This window comes from Glycine soja, chromosome 9, assembly GCF_004193775.1.
Source record: "Glycine soja cultivar W05 chromosome 9, ASM419377v2, whole genome shotgun sequence".
In the NCBI taxonomy this organism is placed as follows: Eukaryota; Viridiplantae; Streptophyta; class Magnoliopsida; order Fabales; family Fabaceae; genus Glycine; species Glycine soja.
Genome location: NC_041010.1, coordinates 3268627 through 3285852, shown reverse-complemented (window position 1 = coordinate 3285852; position 17226 = coordinate 3268627). Strand labels below are relative to the sequence as shown.

The following is a 17226-nucleotide window of genomic DNA, read 5'->3' as shown; positions in this document are numbered from 1 at the left end:
TATAATATTAAAAAATTGTCAAAAATAATTACACAACACTATCATTTTAATATTATTTTTTAGGGGTCTAACTGATTGAATAAATTTGTCAATTTTTAATATTATTTTTAATTTTTATGGATAAAAAAATATATTTTAGTAATAACATATTTTTTTATATCTTAATTAATAGTATCATTTTATGGAAAGTAATAAAATATGCCAGAAACTGAGCATGAGCTTCAAACAGAGGAGAAGGCTTTCAGAATCAGACCCACAATCATTTCCATTATTTATATGCTATATTATCTGCAGCCAAATATAAATTCCATTACCCTTTTCTCAGTTTCTTCCCCTGAACTCCATAAATAACTCACTCTTTTATTATTTTTATGTTTTTCACTTCCATGATGCCAGTTTCAACCATGTGAAGTTGTTGTGTGTGTGCTGTGTTTGTTGTTGTGTACTGTTTTGGATCTTCAGAACCAACCATGAATCTCAGCCACGGCAAGGGATCCACTTCGAGTTCTCCTCTGAAAGCAGGAGACACCGTCTCCGACCAGTTCCCGGCGGGTCTCCGGGTACTGGTTGTGGATGATGACCCCACTTGCCTTATGATCCTTGAGAGGATGCTGCGTGCTTGTCTCTATGAAGGTGCTTATTCACTTTCTCTCTCTGGTGATACAAAAAAAATGTAATTTACTTTGTTTTTTCAATGTTTATGTGTTGTTATGGATATTACTTGTCAATCACCAAGTGTGTTTTGTATGGAGTTTTTTACTCTGAACATGTTGTTTGATGCAGTGTTTATTGTAAATTTGGATTCTTGCAGCCATCTATCTATCTTTTCAAGTTGATGCTTTTTGGTATGGTTGAATACTGAATAGCATGGTATGAAGTGATTGATGTTGTTTCTTTTGAACTGCTTATGACTGATTTGTTTGTTAATTGTTTGTTTCAAACCTTTGGAATTGGTTCTAAAGGGAAGTTTGAGTTGTTATGAAGATGTGTCTGTCTGTCCTCTTATTTTTCTTCTTTCTTTTTTTGAATTTGATTTGTAGGATTTGTGATTTGATTTGATTTGATTTGCTTGTTGTGTTTATTTCATTTCAGTGACGAAATGCAAGCGAGCGGAGGTTGCATTGTCGCTTCTGAGAGAGAACAAAAATGGGTTTGATATCGTTTTAAGTGATGTGCATATGCCAGATATGGATGGATTTAAGCTTTTGGAGCATATTGGGTTGGAGATGGACCTTCCAGTTATTAGTAAGCATTGTTTTGATTGGTTTGTGTCTATTGAGAGACACTGCATTTGATATGAACTTACAAGTTGTGTGAATGATTTCTACAGTGATGTCAGCTGATGATGGAAAACAAGTTGTGATGAAAGGGGTGACACATGGTGCCTGTGATTACCTGATTAAACCTGTTCGGATTGAGGCTTTGAAGAATATATGGCAGCATGTGGTTCGGATGAGAAAGAATGGTTTGAGAGATGTGGAGCAATCTGGTAGCATGGAAGAAGGAGATCGGCCTCCAAAGGGATCAGATGACGGAAATTACTCGTCTTCGGTGAATGAAGCCAAAAGCTCAAAGAAGAGGAGGGATGAGGACGAGGAAGGAGATGAGAGGGATGATTCCTCCACGTTGAAGAAGCCGCGAGTTGTTTGGTCTGTTGAGCTTCATCAACAGTTTATGGCTGTTGTGAATCAACTTGGAATTGATAGTATGTGTCTCTCAATTACCTCCTTGCAAAACAAAAATGTTCTGTTTCATCTTTGTTCTGTTGCTTTTCCATGCTGTCTTATCTGACACATCAAACAATGCCTCCCACTACTTTTGATCTTTGGATTCTTTATGTCTGTCTAATCCTGAATTGTCAAACAAGAATCATGAAAGCATCAAATCCACACTTTTACTACTTGCATCTTCTATATCCGATTGCAATATTTTGGGATGACTCCTTTTAGGATTTCCTGACTGTTCACAAATAGGCAAGTCAGTTTTCCAACTATAAATTATGCTGTAATATTAATACACACTCAAGATCCAATGGTGAGTTTAGCATTACAAAATTGTTTTTATCTCTAAATTAGTATTTTTATTTTTTACCCCACACAAAATTCCTGAATATCTTATATATGAAGAATTATGGTGATATCTTCTTGCCTGATTCATTAGATATTTATTGAAAATTTAAATGCCGCATCTTATGTTTTAAATTTGATATTCATATGCAGAGGCTGTTCCTAAAAAGATTTTGGAATTGATGAATGTTCCTGGGCTTACTAGAGAAAATGTTGCTAGCCATCTTCAGGTATCATACTATTATGCTTCATGTTATATGTACTTCGGGAGAGATTCAGCAATTGATGTTAACCATATGTCCATATTTCTCTCTTTGTTGTGGTCAACTATGGTATTAGTTGATTTGAAGGAGTCAACTCATTTTCCATCTGGTTTTTGGTACAGAAATACCGTTTGTATCTTAGAAGGCTGAGTGGAGTTTCACAGCAGCAGGGTAACTTGAGCAACTCCTTCATGAGCTCACAAGAAGCAACATTTGGGGGAACCTCAATCAATGGAATTGATCTTCAAACCCTTTCAGCTGCTGGCCAGTTCCCATCACAAAGTCTAGCCAAGTTTCAAGCTGCTGGACTTGGCAGGACAACTGCCAAAGCAGGTATGCCTATGTCTCTATCCGATCAAAAGAACCTTTTCAGTTTTGAGAACCCAAGATTAAGATTTGGAGAAGGGTCACTACAACATTTAAGCAACAGTAAGCCAATAAACTTGCTTCACGGAATTCCAACCAACATGGAGCCAAAGCAACTTGCCAATTTGCACCAATCTACCCAACCCCTTGGTAGCTTGAATATGCGAGTCAATTCTCCTGCCACGCAGAACAACCCCTTGCTGATGCAGATGACTCAGTCTCAACCAAGAGGTCAGTTGCTAAGTGAAAATGCCAGTTCTCATGTAACCAGGTATCCGTCATCTTTGGTGCAGCCTACAGTACCAAATGGTATTTCTAGTGGTGTTTTGGGAAATGCAATTGCTGGAACCAGCAACATAACTACTACTTATAACCCTGTTCAACAAAACTCTTCATTGTTGAGTTTTCCCATGAACCAAACCAATGAAATGTCTGCCAGTAATTTCCATCTTAGAAGCACTCCAGGTATAACTAGTATCCCAAATAAAGGTATGTTTCATGAAGAAGGTACCTCTGGTGTTAAAGGATCTGGTGGATTTGTTCAAGGTTATGACATGTTTAATGACCTTCACCATCAGAAGTCCCATGATTGGGACTTAACAAACACAGGCATGACATATGATGCTTCTCAGCATGCAAATCCTTTACAAGGTAACATTGATGTCTCACCATCAGTTTTGGTTCATCAGAGTTTTCCCTCTATGCAACAGACTGTACAAAATAGAGATACTACTTCAATTGGAAAAGCTATGTTCTCCACAGGTGAAGGCATGCATCAGAGTAGTCTCCAAAATATTGGTCAACACCACAATAACCTTCTTCTTGACAATTCAGTAAGGGTTAAGGCTGAAAGAATTCCTGATCCTAGCTGTCAGATTAATAACCTCTTCTCTGACCAATATGGTCAGGAGGATCTTGTCAGTGCATTTCTGAAACAGGTTGGTCCTTTCTTCCTTTTCTGCATACATATGCTTTCACATAGTTTTCCTTTATAAACAAATCAAAATTCTGTTTTTTCTTGCAGCAAGAAGGCGTTGGAACAGCTGAAAATGAGTTTGACTTTGATGGATATTCCTTAGACAACATTCCAGTTTAGAACAGATTCTGCCCGTTCTCTTCCTAATTGCAGTCGCCAATGCAAATAGTTGGCGTTCCATTTGAACCAAATCGCACTGCAATTAGTTTGTTTGGATCTTAGTTTAAATTTTTCAACAAATAGAATTTAATTGATGTAAAAAATTCAGGCTTCAGGGAGTAGTATGTTATTATGATTTAGTCTGGATGCTTAAAAGATGAATAACAACAAACTTTAAATGCATGTGTGCAAAAGGCATATTTGCAATTTTTTGGCTGCTTTCGTTTGCCAAGGTTCTAGCAAGCTTATGTTGTTAAGGTGTACATGAAGACACTGGTTTAGGGAAAAACTGTAGAGGGCAAGGCTTTGATACACCTGCAGACTTGTAGGAGCATTTTAACTTAATAACACATTATGAAATATTTTTTCCCTTGCTCCTTTTTCCTATTTATTTATGTTCTTCTAATTGAGCAAAGGACTGCTGTAAGTATGTAAATATTCCAATTGGTTTCTCATGACATTGCCCATTCTTTTGTGGTCGCTTCTTTACTTGGACAATACTAGTTTGGTTCAAACTTCAAAATCTCTAAACTTTTTTGGAAATTTGTAATTAGGTCCTTGAACTAAAAACAATTTTAATTGGATCCTTAGTCTTCTATAATTTTAGAAATTGGGTTTTTGGTATTAGTAAAACTGAAACAAATTATAATTTTTGTGGTGGTTTTAAGCGGTCATATATTAACTTCAGAAGTTCAGATACCCAATTACAAAAATTGTAGAAAACCAACGACCCAATTACAAATTACAAATATATTAAATTTAGAGACCTAATTAAAAATTCTTAAAAAGTTTATATGGACTTACTGATATATTAAACCTACTTGTTCAGTTATGTTTTTTCTGCAGATGACCCTGATTGTTCAGTTATGCTTTTGCAGTAGGTGACCTGCTCCGTTCATTATGATATGCACACCATGCCCATGAAACTGATTAGGTTCTCATTGGGTTTTTGGCCAACACTATTAATACTAAACATCTGAAAAAAAAAACTGATTGGCAGAGTTGGCTAAATCTTAAGTGACCATCCACGGTCTGAATCTCCTCAGAAGAAGTGTTCATATTTTATGAAGCTTGAAATTAGTATTTCTCTATAAATACTAAAATAGTTAGTACCCCAAGGAGGACTTTGTAACTTGTATCAGTATGGGTGTGTGAAAATATGATAAAGGAGAAGGGGGAGAAAATACTTATTTTATGAATTTTTGAAAATATATTGTGAGTTCAATTTTTGTATATTATTAGTGTACTATTTACTCGTAATAATAAAGCAAATTACGAAAGTGATTATTAGTTAGAAAAGAAGCCTAATGAAAAGGACGATAGTTGAAGCACACTGAAATTTCAAAATTGATCGAGCTGCTGCTTGTCAAGTTCGATTAATTTTAGTACATTAATCAGAAAAAAAAAGATAAATCAATAAATCCCAAGTTTTAATTTTCTAAAATTTCCTTCCGTTAGTATTATTGTAAACCTTTGACTTATAATTTTTTAGTCATTTAAAAATGGATATAAAATCTTAGAAATCCGTTAGTATTCATATTCTTGATTCTGCTCCGACCTTGCAGCCCAATCATTACCTGTGGGCTGTGGGTAGTCTCTAAAATTAGTTGTGCTAAGGAGTAATGAGTTTCAATATTGATAGCAGGTAAGGATAGGCTCTTGAAAAGGTTCCAGAAATCTAGGGTCTGGGTTATAAATTTCTAAGTTACAGGTAGTAATTAAAAAAAAAATAGCGAAATTATAGGAATTTAGAGAATAATTTAGTCCATATTTTTTGTCTCTGGCTCTTGGCATCCGAGAGTCATAGAGTCCTCACTATTCCAAGTTGAAATAGGCAAAGTTCAATTAAGGGAGTAAAGCTCTTTCTCCATTTACAAAATTGAGACTTTCTTAAAAGGATAACAAGTTTTTTGCTACCTAAACCACCAAGTGGTATAATTTTTCTTTATCTTAATTCAATCTCAAAAGGAGAAAAGTTCTGATAATAGAAGTCATAAATGTTAACTGCACAAAAAGAAAAACAGTGAACACTGTCAAAAAATTAGACAAAAAATCTCTATAATCAACATAATTCTACACCCTTCTGTATTAATACCCTGTAAAGACTAAAGAATCATACAAAATGGATATACAACGCATGATGTTTAATGATGTGGCTACATAAATCCTGTGTCTCAGAACAACACAATCAAACAAAATGTCACTATTGCCGCATGAAGAGAATCCACAAAAACAGAACCAAGAACATCATAGTAGCCAATGAAACCTCCATTCTAGTACCACTGCTTGGAACCACTGAAGGAAGAGAACATTCCTCCCCATTGAAGAAAACCTTACTAGGAAAACCATCACCACCAACCACATCGATTCCAGGAGTATTCTTCTTTGTAAAAGAGATCACCGATTGCTGTTTCCCGGGCACCCTGGGATCTCTCCGAGGGTTAGATCCATCCGTCTCCGCCACAAGAAAGTTCAACCCTTTCTTCCCTTGCATGAATATCGTGCCATCCACACCATCCAAAAGGCTTCCATTAAAAGAATACACCTCCTCAAACCCCTTTGCAGCCTTCTCCATTCGCACCGCGGCGAACCAATCAGCAAAACTGGCTTCACCCCAGTTGAAGAGTGTGATCCTTGCACTCCAACCGCTCCGGTGATCCGTCACCAAGTGCCAGTTTATGCTCACACCACAGTTATCACCACAAGGAAAAGGGTTAGGGACATTCAAGTGTTGTATCTCAGCCCAAGCACGTGCCTTCTCGGTTCTGTTCTGGAAAGGTACAAGAAGTGCCTCTGGTGGAAGCAACATTGCTTGTGAGGTTGCACTACACGTTCTCTCAGGGTTACTACATCCACATGCACACGTGTTGCATGGAACAACCGATTCATTGTAATAAGCTGAGAAAGAAACACAGCATTTACGTGCTTCTCGTTTTGTGTTTGTGATGTTACAAACCACTTGCCAGCTTGCAATCGCGGATTTGTTCGATGGTGGGTGTGTTGGATCAGGAGATTCACTAGGACTAACCCTAATAGGGTTCCCACATGCATAATCAGGGTTAAGGGTACCCTTTATCTCCCAATTATGAGGTGGTGAAAACTTGGAACGGTTAAGGTTCGGTGGCATTTTGAAAACCTGAATTTGGAACCTTGAAGATGACAAACTAGGGTCCATTGTCGGTGGCAAGATAGTACCATTCCTACAACAAAACGGGATTTTACCGAAGTCTGTGTTGTTGAACATTGTGGGAGGAAGATCAACTATGGTTGGTCTTCTTTCGCAGTTTAACACGTTGGAGAAGTCGAGTTCCTTGTAGAACAGGCCTTGTGGACCGAAGACACAGTCAGAGGAATCCACGTTTAAGGGATATGCACCTTTGATTGTGTGGATGAACTCGTTGTTGTTCCAGTCCCAGCTTAGTCTCCAGTTATCAAGACGACCTAAGGGGTTGTGGTTTGCAATTGTGACCTCTGCCCAGTAATCGGAGTCATAGGTTCTGATGATGTCGTATGTGATGCTAAGGTCACCCTTTTGCCTGGGTAGGAACTCTTCTTCTGTGGTTATGTTTGTTTTGAAATTGGGGTCGCTTGTGCAACACACATGAGTTTCATTGCTCCCTGAAGATTAACCATCAAAAAATAAACATCTCAAAACAGCACTTCCTCCCCCAAATCCATAATTAATCACACTTTTTTTTCTCTCCCAGAATTAATCAATGCCACATTCCCCAAAAGTAAATAAATAAAAACTACTCCATATTTGATCAATTTGGTTCCAAGAATTTTAGGGATGTGCATTAAAAAATTATTTTGACAATTTTAAAAGATTTTATATGAATGTAATAACTTTTAAGATTTTTATAATTAAAATTTTGTAATGGAATGAACATTTATTTTGAAACAATTTTTTTTGCTTCTCTAAAACATTATTTAATCTGAAGTGGAGGGAGTAATTAGTAAACTCCATTAGGTGTGATATGAAAATCTTGGAGAAATCATAATAATAGTCCAGAATCATGTAATGATTTATTTTCCCTTTGATGCCTACTAACTCCGAAGCACATGTTATAGTGTTGAAACCTAAAATTAGTAAGAATCCACGTTTGTTGTTTACTACATAGGAATGAATGTAGGTACCTTGACCAGAGGGTTGACCACACAAGAATCCATCGTTAGCCAAGGTAACAGAAGAAGGCATTGGCACAGAGGGTGGCGCCACTCCAAGCAAGGTCCCCACCATGTCTACCCTCACCTGCATCTGATTCAAGTCCCCGGCGGTCGCCACCGCAGTCTTCAGATCCCTCACGGTTTCACCACTCAAAACGGTGCCGTTTTCCACCGAACCGGGGAGGCTCGTGCCGTCGGCGAGCACCGCGTTCGAGGCGGACACCAGCCACTCGCCGTGCTGAAACCCCACGAACACCCTCCACGACCTCAGCTCCTCCAGCCCGTTGTTCAGCACCGTCAATGTCGAGGAGAACCGGTACGGCTGCTCCGCCGGGTCCGAGACATTCGGAGGCAGCTGCAAGCCGCCGGTATACGCGTATGACAGGAGTATCCCGTTGCAGGACCCGGTGGCTTGCCGCTGAGACACCGACGGTGCCGTGAAAAATACGACGACGAAGATCATGACGACGAACCAAAAATAGAAGAAGCTGTGGACATGCAAGGCCATGGACACGGCTACGTGTTGTGAAGAAAGTGAATGATAAGAAAGAATAAATCTTATTATGTGTATGTTGTTGGTATTAGTAAGAATTTCGAAGCTAGAACATGGTATGAATATAAGAATAATGTTTAACGTTGTTGTGGTCTTTAATTTGAGTTGAGTGATTCAAGGGACAGAGCGCGTTAGGTGTTGGTGAATATGATTGCTATTACCATTTCCATGCCCTATCAAAGTTTTATTATATATATAGTTTTGGATTGTTAAATTGGCAGGCTCGAATTAATTATTACTCAAAGAATTATTTGTTTTTTTGTTACTAATCAAAAGAATTAAAAATTGTTTTATTATATATTGATTTTTAATATATTTATTATAAACACTTCCTATTTTAAATACTTAATCATTATTATACTGATTGAAATCATAAACACACAGTGATCATATATATATATATATATATATATATAATGTTGGGATGTGGACATGGTCAAGGACAAGGGTGGCTTGGCCAAATGGCCAATAAAGTTGAAACGGTATTTGTGAGTAGGTTGGAATTTGGATATTTTGTTTTCGGATTAATTCCTGAATCCTGAGGGTGACTTGTTTGTTTAGGAAGTGTTTATTATTATTGTTTACAGATTCTTATATTATGACCAAGTGCAGAAAAAGAAAGGGTAGTTGTTGTGACTTGTGTGTGATCATATTGAATATTGTGTGATCGCATTTCATGCGGAACTCACCAAACACACGGTCCAAACTTTTAATTTGGTTTATAAATTGTGCATCAGGAGCTTTTAATTTAATTAATAACTAATATTAACAACATTTAAATTAAAAATTTATGTGGTTTTGAAATGATTTTCACGAGACAAGTTTTCATTTGTGGAATCGATGACGGGTCCCTTTACTTTCATGATACGCGTTTAAAAAATGGTCCATATATAGATCAAATTGTTTTTAACATAATTAATTTAATTACTATAAAAATATAATTTTTAAAGAAATTAACTTGCATATAGAATTAATTATAAAAGAAAAATACATTTTCGTTGTGTATGTTAATAATGTTTGTTGAGATATACAATAGAAAAAATTTTCCGTAAAAAATATTGTTGTACAAAAATTAAAAAAATTGTAGGTAGACTTAACAAACATGAGAATGATAATAACAAAGTCTAAAAGGGAATGTCCAAGAGAGCAAGCCCACTGCTTAAATTATCATAGTACGAAAACAGCCCAACCCAGTAACTATTGAAGTTATATAATGTCCAGTTTATTGTTATATATATATATATATATATATATTTTTTTTTTTGTGGTGGAATGTATTTGTTTGTAAACCATCTAAATTTGCGTAAATTTTATGTTACTTACTAAATTATGCAAAAAAATTATAAAAGGAGATACATATTTTAAAGAATTTTTTTTTTGAAATATACCATTTTTCAATTAATTGAAAAATTAAGATTATATATACTCAATTAATTGAAAACATTTTCTTTTACAAAAATTGAAAAGATTCTTAAAGGCATTTTGACTTGAAAATTGAAATTCTTATAATATCATTACATTGCAGTGGTATTTTCTACAGTTCTCTAACAGTGAAAAGATAATTTTGTCCTTAGATTTAATTAAATTGACTTGCATTTTTATAATTAACTTAAACTGAGTGTAAAACCAATTTTCCCTTCAAATCTGACTTAGCCAAGTTAATTATGATAAAAAATTACTTTAATTATAATTATGGTGAATTTAAAGTTTTATCTCTAATTAGCCAATTTTTAATATAAAACTTGTAAATAACCTAAAATACCGTACAAATTAACTAATGAAAAATAGATCTATTTAATTACAATTATGTTGTTTAACACTTTTCAACCTAAGTCTTATTATTTTCTTTTTTTTGGTCTAGAGTACAAATAACTTGAGATAATTCTATTCAAATTGAATAATTAATATTATTGTGAACGAAATTAGTATTTTACATAATTGTATATTGAAAATTTGAATTGGGAACCACTTCTTAAACTAGAATAACCAACCAACGCGCTTGTGTTAATAACTGAATAGGTATCATCACTTGTGTTCTATATTATTTGGCATTTTTGAAACGTGTAAAAGGTTACTAAATCTATCTATTTAAGTACTTGGACCAGCTGCTGGATGAATGCCACACAATGTGATATAGCTAGCTAATGAATTTTCTGACTTTGTCAGAATATTCTGGCCCATCATCCAATGTCCCTAGCATGCATGAGGCCATGAACTCTCTAAACAATATTGCTTTCATGGCCTCAACTTGAATCCCTAGCTGTGAACATCTAAAAATGATAGGGCAACAACTCTGGGTGACCACCATATTAAAAAAATACCACATTCAATTCTCCCTTTGCTCTTTCACATGGAGCTGGAATACTCAGATCACATCAACATTGACATGACTCTCAATTTTTACTTGCTTAATTTTAGTTTTCATATTTTTCAAACATTGATTAATTATTCAATTGGAATATATTTTTATTTTTATTTATTTAGTCAATACCTAAAATTTTGGAAATAAAATTACGCTTTTATAAGTTAACATTGAAACAATATTATTGAATAAAAATGTTATTTATGATAAATAAAACAATAACATAAGGTGTATTGGTGTTTGCATTCTAGAGCTCCTTTATTAGTACGTATGAAAAGCTTATGCAAATGGCACGTGGGACGAGAATAACGTGCACTGGAAAATTCAATTGGGGAAGAAGATGATATGAGGGACCCATGGATAATTTGGGTGGTTTCTTTGATGAAGGACCCAATTGAGGCAGTGCTGGTGACCCAGCCCCTATGAGATATGTTTTTCCAAATTCATGTTACTTAACGTCTTAACCATTCATTGAGCTAATTTGTTGGTAATTTAGCTTCCAAAAAGTCATCTTCTCATTTATTGATGAAAAAGCATTCTTTTCCCGTTATTATTGTTGTAAAGTGTATGACTTAGATATTTGAGGTCAGCATCGATTCAGCGTATAACTTCACACAACACGGACCCCGCCACCATTAAGTGTGCAATTGCATGATCTTTCTCTTATAGGCTTAAAAAAATACGAATAATGACATATATATATATATATATCATTATCGAAATGGTTCTGGACGAATAGCAATCAACATGAATAACTTTTCAGTTTGCAATTGACAAATGATACATATCGCATTTGTTGAGGCTCCTTTTTCAAGCTATATGGTGAGCTGCAAAAATAATGAGAGTTCATTACTAGATCAATTTAGTATGTTAGAGAAAGATAAAAAGATTGATATTTTGTAAATAATAATTTGTTGTAATTTGTAAAGTAAAAAGTAGGATGTTAATCGGTGCATATTGACTAATTTTATAATCCAAATTGAATGAATTAAATTACTTCATATATATTTTTTTGAATTGGATCCGAACAAAACCAATTAAAATCTATTATTGATTGTTTCAGATATTAAATTTATACATTTTCTGTATCGGAATCAACATGAAACAAATCAACTATATATTTATTATTATTATTTTATTTTTTTAATATTTAATTTACCTACTATTGTGTTTGTATTCTTAATCTTTTCACTTTGGTTTACTTGAGTTTGCCTTATGAATCACGAATTATGTTAGATAATTTATTTTAATTATTATATATAGACAGAATTTTTGTATTTAATCAATTAATTACGTGTTATTACTTTTTATAATATGTTATTATTTAGTTGGCTATTGGTTATACGCCAATAACATTTAACCCAAATCAAATCAAATCAAGTTTATTGTCTTTATTGTCAGGTTGATTTGGTTTGGGTTAGACAAAAATAACTCTAAAATCCAAATCAAATCAAATCATTTAATATCAATTGATTTGGGTTTTATTTTTTCAAAACCAAATCCACCCATAAACACCCATAGTAAAAAGCCACAAATTGCATAATTATTTTGTAATAAGCAAAATTAGATATACAACTTAATTTGTAAATTAGCTCATGATTAAGTTATTGTCAAAAGATCAATTATAATGTCTGGCAAGGAAGCATACATTTAGGCTCGGTTGAGACAGGATGAGCATTAATCGATGCAACTTTTCAAATTAAAATCTTGCGGGGTAAATGCAAAATATGCATGTTTATATGTTCTTCAAGAGTAGAAAACGAACTGCTCCAATATTATTCCCACTTGAATATTCTGCATGTGGATCCAATTGAAGTGACCTCAAAGGCAATTATGAGGATTAGTCATTGTTGGCAAAATTCTGCTCAGAATGTGCCCCAGCCCCAATATCTTTGGCAGACTCTGGACAGTGGTTTAGACTTTAGAGAGTTTTTCCGCGAGCTAATACATGAAAAATTAACGCTTGGAAAGTAAAACACAAGTTTGCATTATCATTATATCTCAAAAAGGGTAGAAATTCCCATAGACAAGGACGACAGCCATTGAAAAAGCATAAAAGTAATTGAAAGTGTGACCAATGCATCTCTTGTCCATGCTGGCTAAGATTAAGGAATATATCTATATTTTGAGCCACATGAGAGAAAGAAGAGATTCAAAGAAAGAAAAGAAAATTAAGAGAGAGATGTGAACTGTGAGGAGTGATAGAAAGAAAGGTTATAATATTTGGACACGTTACAATCAAAAATCATTTTTTAGAAAGAAATAGACATATAGATACTTGTGCTATTTCATATATTGAGAGAATAAAAAAGAAAGATACGATAGAAAGAAGTGAAGATATCATATGTGATAGGATATTATAAGAATAAAAAAGTTAGGAGAAATAGGAGATATTAAATGAGTGTTTGTGATGCATGAGTATTCAATATATATCACAAAAATAATCCTTAGACAGTCTATGTTAATCTACACTCAAAGAGAGAAAGAGATAGAAGATAGACCAAGATAGAGCACTGTAAATGTGAGTGATAAATGACACATTGTGACAAAAAGAAAAAAAATAGAAAAATAAGAGATATGAATAGGGTATCCATATTTTATTCCTCTACAAAAATGCGAAATCAGTGAGTAGGTGTATGATGCTGTAAGACTAATGCTCTCACCACAAGAGCAATCTAGAGAAAATGTTAAAGTGGGGACCATCAAATTGAACCTTCATTAGTCCAGTAATTTAGGATATATTTTCCAGCTGTAACACTTCTTGATTGAACCTCACAATAACAGAACCTCCCTTCAATTATTAAACCAGGACTCGATTCTCAGGTAGTACTATTTGTTTTCTAAGTGGATTCCACATATCCCTACAAATAGTAATTATCTTGCATTCTTTTTGTAATGTTCGCTCTTAATAACTATGTTGTTTTATTATGCTTTATAAAGACGATTTTTAATTTGTTAGTGTTAGTATTTGACAAATTTAGGTTCAGTTGGAGCTTTCTACGCCCTTGAACAAGCACAAACAAAGCGCAAGATATGCATCATACATAACAATATATACAACACAATGTTAATTTTCTTTTCTTTTTGGTCTATGATGTTCGGAACGATCACCTCATTTTCTGTTAAATAATGCTAAACTACAAACAGGGTAATGTTAAGAAATACACCATGCGGAATAAAAAATTAAACTTGTACAATGGGTATGAGATATATGTAGACCAATATATTAATTCAATGCAAATTATGAGTGCATTATTTTGTTGTGACACTATTTGTGAACTGCGATAAAATAGCATTATTTTTCAGAGAGAACTTATAAACTGACCACACATTTGTTTTAAAAAAATGTGAAGTATCAAGATAGTAAATAAAAGTGTACTAGTATTAAACAACAGGAAATTAAAGAACTTGGATTGTCTGAAATCTGAATGAACTAGAAATAAATGTTAAAGAAAAAAAAATTCATTCTTGGGTGGTGGAGCCTACGGCTGAAGCCGATGGATGAGTGTGCAACTTTATGGTTTATTTATTCACCAAAAAAAAACTTTATGGTTTATTTAATTAAGGCGAACCAGGCTGGAAAGGCACCATGGACGGCCATTTGTGGTGGAAAATTGTCTTTCTAACACCGTTTGCCGTTGACAAATGGTTAATAATTTTACCACAAGCTAGCAAACTTTGGGATTAGTGAATTTGGTGTAGGGGTGCTTTGCCTTTCTCTATTGTTTTTTAATTTATCCTTGGATTGTTATTTGAAAATGGTTACATGCGCATTATGACTTTCAAACCAGTCACCTTATCGCCGTTTGAACAAAGGAAACATGGATCTTTAATACTAATTAAAAAGGGATGGCGGGGTGAAAAGGAACTAATGTTCAATTGAACCAGTTTTTATAGTAATTCAGATTGAGTTCATCAAATGGCATTAGAAAATAAAATAAAATTGAATGTACAATTGAAAAGTGTTTCTTTTCACTTTCGTATTTTGATTGTAAAAAGCGTACGTAAAAGTTTTTCCAAAATAATAAAATAGACATCATCAAAAAGTATTCTCGCCACAAATTTATCTAACATATAACATATTAGTATAGTAGTATCAAAATTTCAAATTTAATTAATTTGATGCCACCCCAGAGGACTCTTGTTATTTAATTTAAACGTTCAACCAGGTGTTACAAATGTGTCTGTGTGGCGGGCGAGGAAGATGACAAGAGGCAACATATATATATATATATATATATATATACATCTTTTTTATCGAAAAAAATTATGAATAGTAGTTCAATAAACATAAATAGGCACAAAGGGGCAGAAGAAGCAATTTGTATAGCACAGATCCAAGGCATTTCCTCCCCAAAGAAATAAACAATCACATGAATCCAAGTCCAACTAGCTTCTTCCCATTCTACACCTCAATCACTTCTTGCATGCGTTTCCTTTACGTCTCTCTCTCCTTTATTTACCTCCTTCCTATACACATTTTAACCTAATTTAACCTTACTCACCTAAATAAACAACTATGTTAGTGTCAGAGTGAGACACTCTGGCTGACTCATCTAATCTTAACTAAAATAGTAAAAAAATGAAACCAAAAAACTACCACCTAACTAACTATGTATGATAGTTAAATTAACCTTAACCGTGTTCAAAGTTCAAAGTTCAAAGATGGCTGCTTTCTGTTAAAGTAAAAACGTGTCGGTGTCCACCATTGTTTTCTGTCTTCCGATAATATCCCTTTTTACTTTCTTTTCTCCTTTTTATTGTAATTTAAATACGAAAGGGGTGCAACAAGTTGAAGAAAAGAGTACTACTACTGTTACTACACTCCACACCACACACCTCAAATAGCAACACCCTTCTCTACTCTTCACTTTTCGCTCTCTTTCTCTACATAGTTTCTTTTTCACTCTCCCATTCTTCTTTTTTAAGCAACAACAACCTCATTCCTCGGATCCTAAGAAAATGGGAACCAGAGTGTGGTGTTGTTTCATGATGTTCTTCCTCTCTCTCAATGCTCTTGCAATAGCATTGGAAGATCACAACCTCAAAACGACGTCCAGGGATGACATCAAGTGCACCCCATGTGGCCAAGTTCCCTCCCCGCCGCCACCCTCTCCGCCGCCGCCAGCAGCTCCAACCACCACCTACTGCCCTCCGCCTCCGTCGCCTCCAAGCTCCGGCGGTGGTGGTGCTTACTATTACTCTCCGCCGCCACCCTCTCAATATATCTACTCTTCTCCCCCGCCGCCGGCGTCCACCGGCGGCGGCGGCGGCGGTGGTGGCGGCGTTTACTACTACCCACCGCCGAGAGGGTACTACCCAACGCCGCCGCCTCCCAACCCAATTGTGCCTTATTTCCCGTTTTACTACCATACCCCTCCGCCGCCTTCCACGGCGGCGCCTCCGCCGGTGAAAGGCTCGTTGATCTGTGCAATTTCGTTCTTAACTCTTTTTATTGCATTTCTTTAATAGAAAGAAAAATAAAAAAAAGGGAAATTGTGGAAATAAGTGCACAAATGTTCAGATCTTGGGAAGTGAAAGTGAGGTGAGTCCAAGCAAGGACAGTGTGCTTATTTCCCATTTTGCCCCTGAATTGTTACAATTTCTTTCTAGTATCATATGATAATGATAAGAATCACTTCTTAGTGGTGACTTTAATGTAGGTTGATCTGCAATTTGTTGACAATTTGTAATTGTATCTAGTCTTTTGATTTTGGTTAGTATGAAAAAAGTTACTATAAATTGAAGAATGTTCTAAATTCATTTCCATTTATTTACTTTGTGATGGTTAATTTTGGGGTGTGTATTTATTGGGGGAAATAATAATTGTATGTTGGGCTAGGTGGCTAAAGGAAATAAGTAGGGCACGTTGTGCAGGAAATTGAAGGTGTTGGCATGTGATAGTAATGATGGATATGGTGACTGTTGGAAGAGTCACTCAAAGGAATTTGATTCCAATTCCGGGTTGGTTGAATTCAATGGTGTCCATTACTATAAGTTTACAACTAAGTCAGGTTCTTAGTAATTTAATTCCAGAGAAGGGTTCTTGTTCATTGATCCGTTGGGGAATGTTCTTTTATTTTGTACATTAGTTAACTAATTAATAAACTTTTAGGCCACGAATTAAATTAAAAAAATAAATGAAAAATGTTGTTAACGTATTATTTTCTTTTTTATTAAAAAATATGTATTCTTTTTCTTATTTTTAATGAAAATTGTTTAATATGTATCCGTTGGGGAGTAATTCTTTGATTAGTATTTTTTATAAAATACTTGTTAACAAGACTCAATTAATAATTACTTAATAAACGTTG

At 34.8% G+C, this 17226-nt stretch overlaps 3 protein-coding genes across 4 annotated transcripts; 2 read left to right on the top strand and 1 right to left on the bottom strand.

Moving 5' to 3' along the window:
- Positions 1 to 470: 470 nt before the first annotated feature.
- Positions 471 to 4213, top strand: LOC114367912 (two-component response regulator ARR2-like). Of its 2 annotated transcripts, XM_028325169.1 has the most exons (7): positions 471 to 633; positions 1093 to 1245; positions 1331 to 1705; positions 2220 to 2296; positions 2452 to 3346; positions 3458 to 3633; positions 3720 to 4213. In XM_028325169.1, exons 1-7 carry the CDS (start codon positions 471 to 473, stop codon positions 3789 to 3791), a joined length of 1911 nt encoding a protein of 636 aa, XP_028180970.1. In that variant the 3' UTR covers positions 3792 to 4213. The 2 variants fall into 2 exon arrangements, with proteins under 2 accessions (XP_028180970.1, XP_028180969.1); XM_028325168.1 differs by having other exon boundaries at positions 2452 to 3633; positions 3720 to 4047.
- Positions 4214 to 5860: 1647 nt separating this feature from the next.
- On the bottom strand, positions 5861 to 8678 carry LOC114367274 (COBRA-like protein 7). The gene is made up of 2 exons (XM_028324425.1): positions 7968 to 8678; positions 5861 to 7448 (listed from the first exon to the last, which is right to left on the bottom strand). The coding sequence occupies exons 1-2, from the start codon at positions 8503 to 8505 to the stop codon at positions 6034 to 6036; spliced, it is 1953 nt and encodes a 650-aa protein (XP_028180226.1). The 5' UTR covers positions 8506 to 8678; the 3' UTR covers positions 5861 to 6033.
- Positions 8679 to 15874: 7196 nt separating this feature from the next.
- LOC114367745 (extensin-2-like) lies at positions 15875 to 16381 on the top strand. The gene has a single exon (XM_028324938.1). It carries the CDS (start codon positions 15875 to 15877, stop codon positions 16379 to 16381), a length of 507 nt encoding a protein of 168 aa, XP_028180739.1.
- Positions 16382 to 17226: the final 845 nt, after the last annotated feature.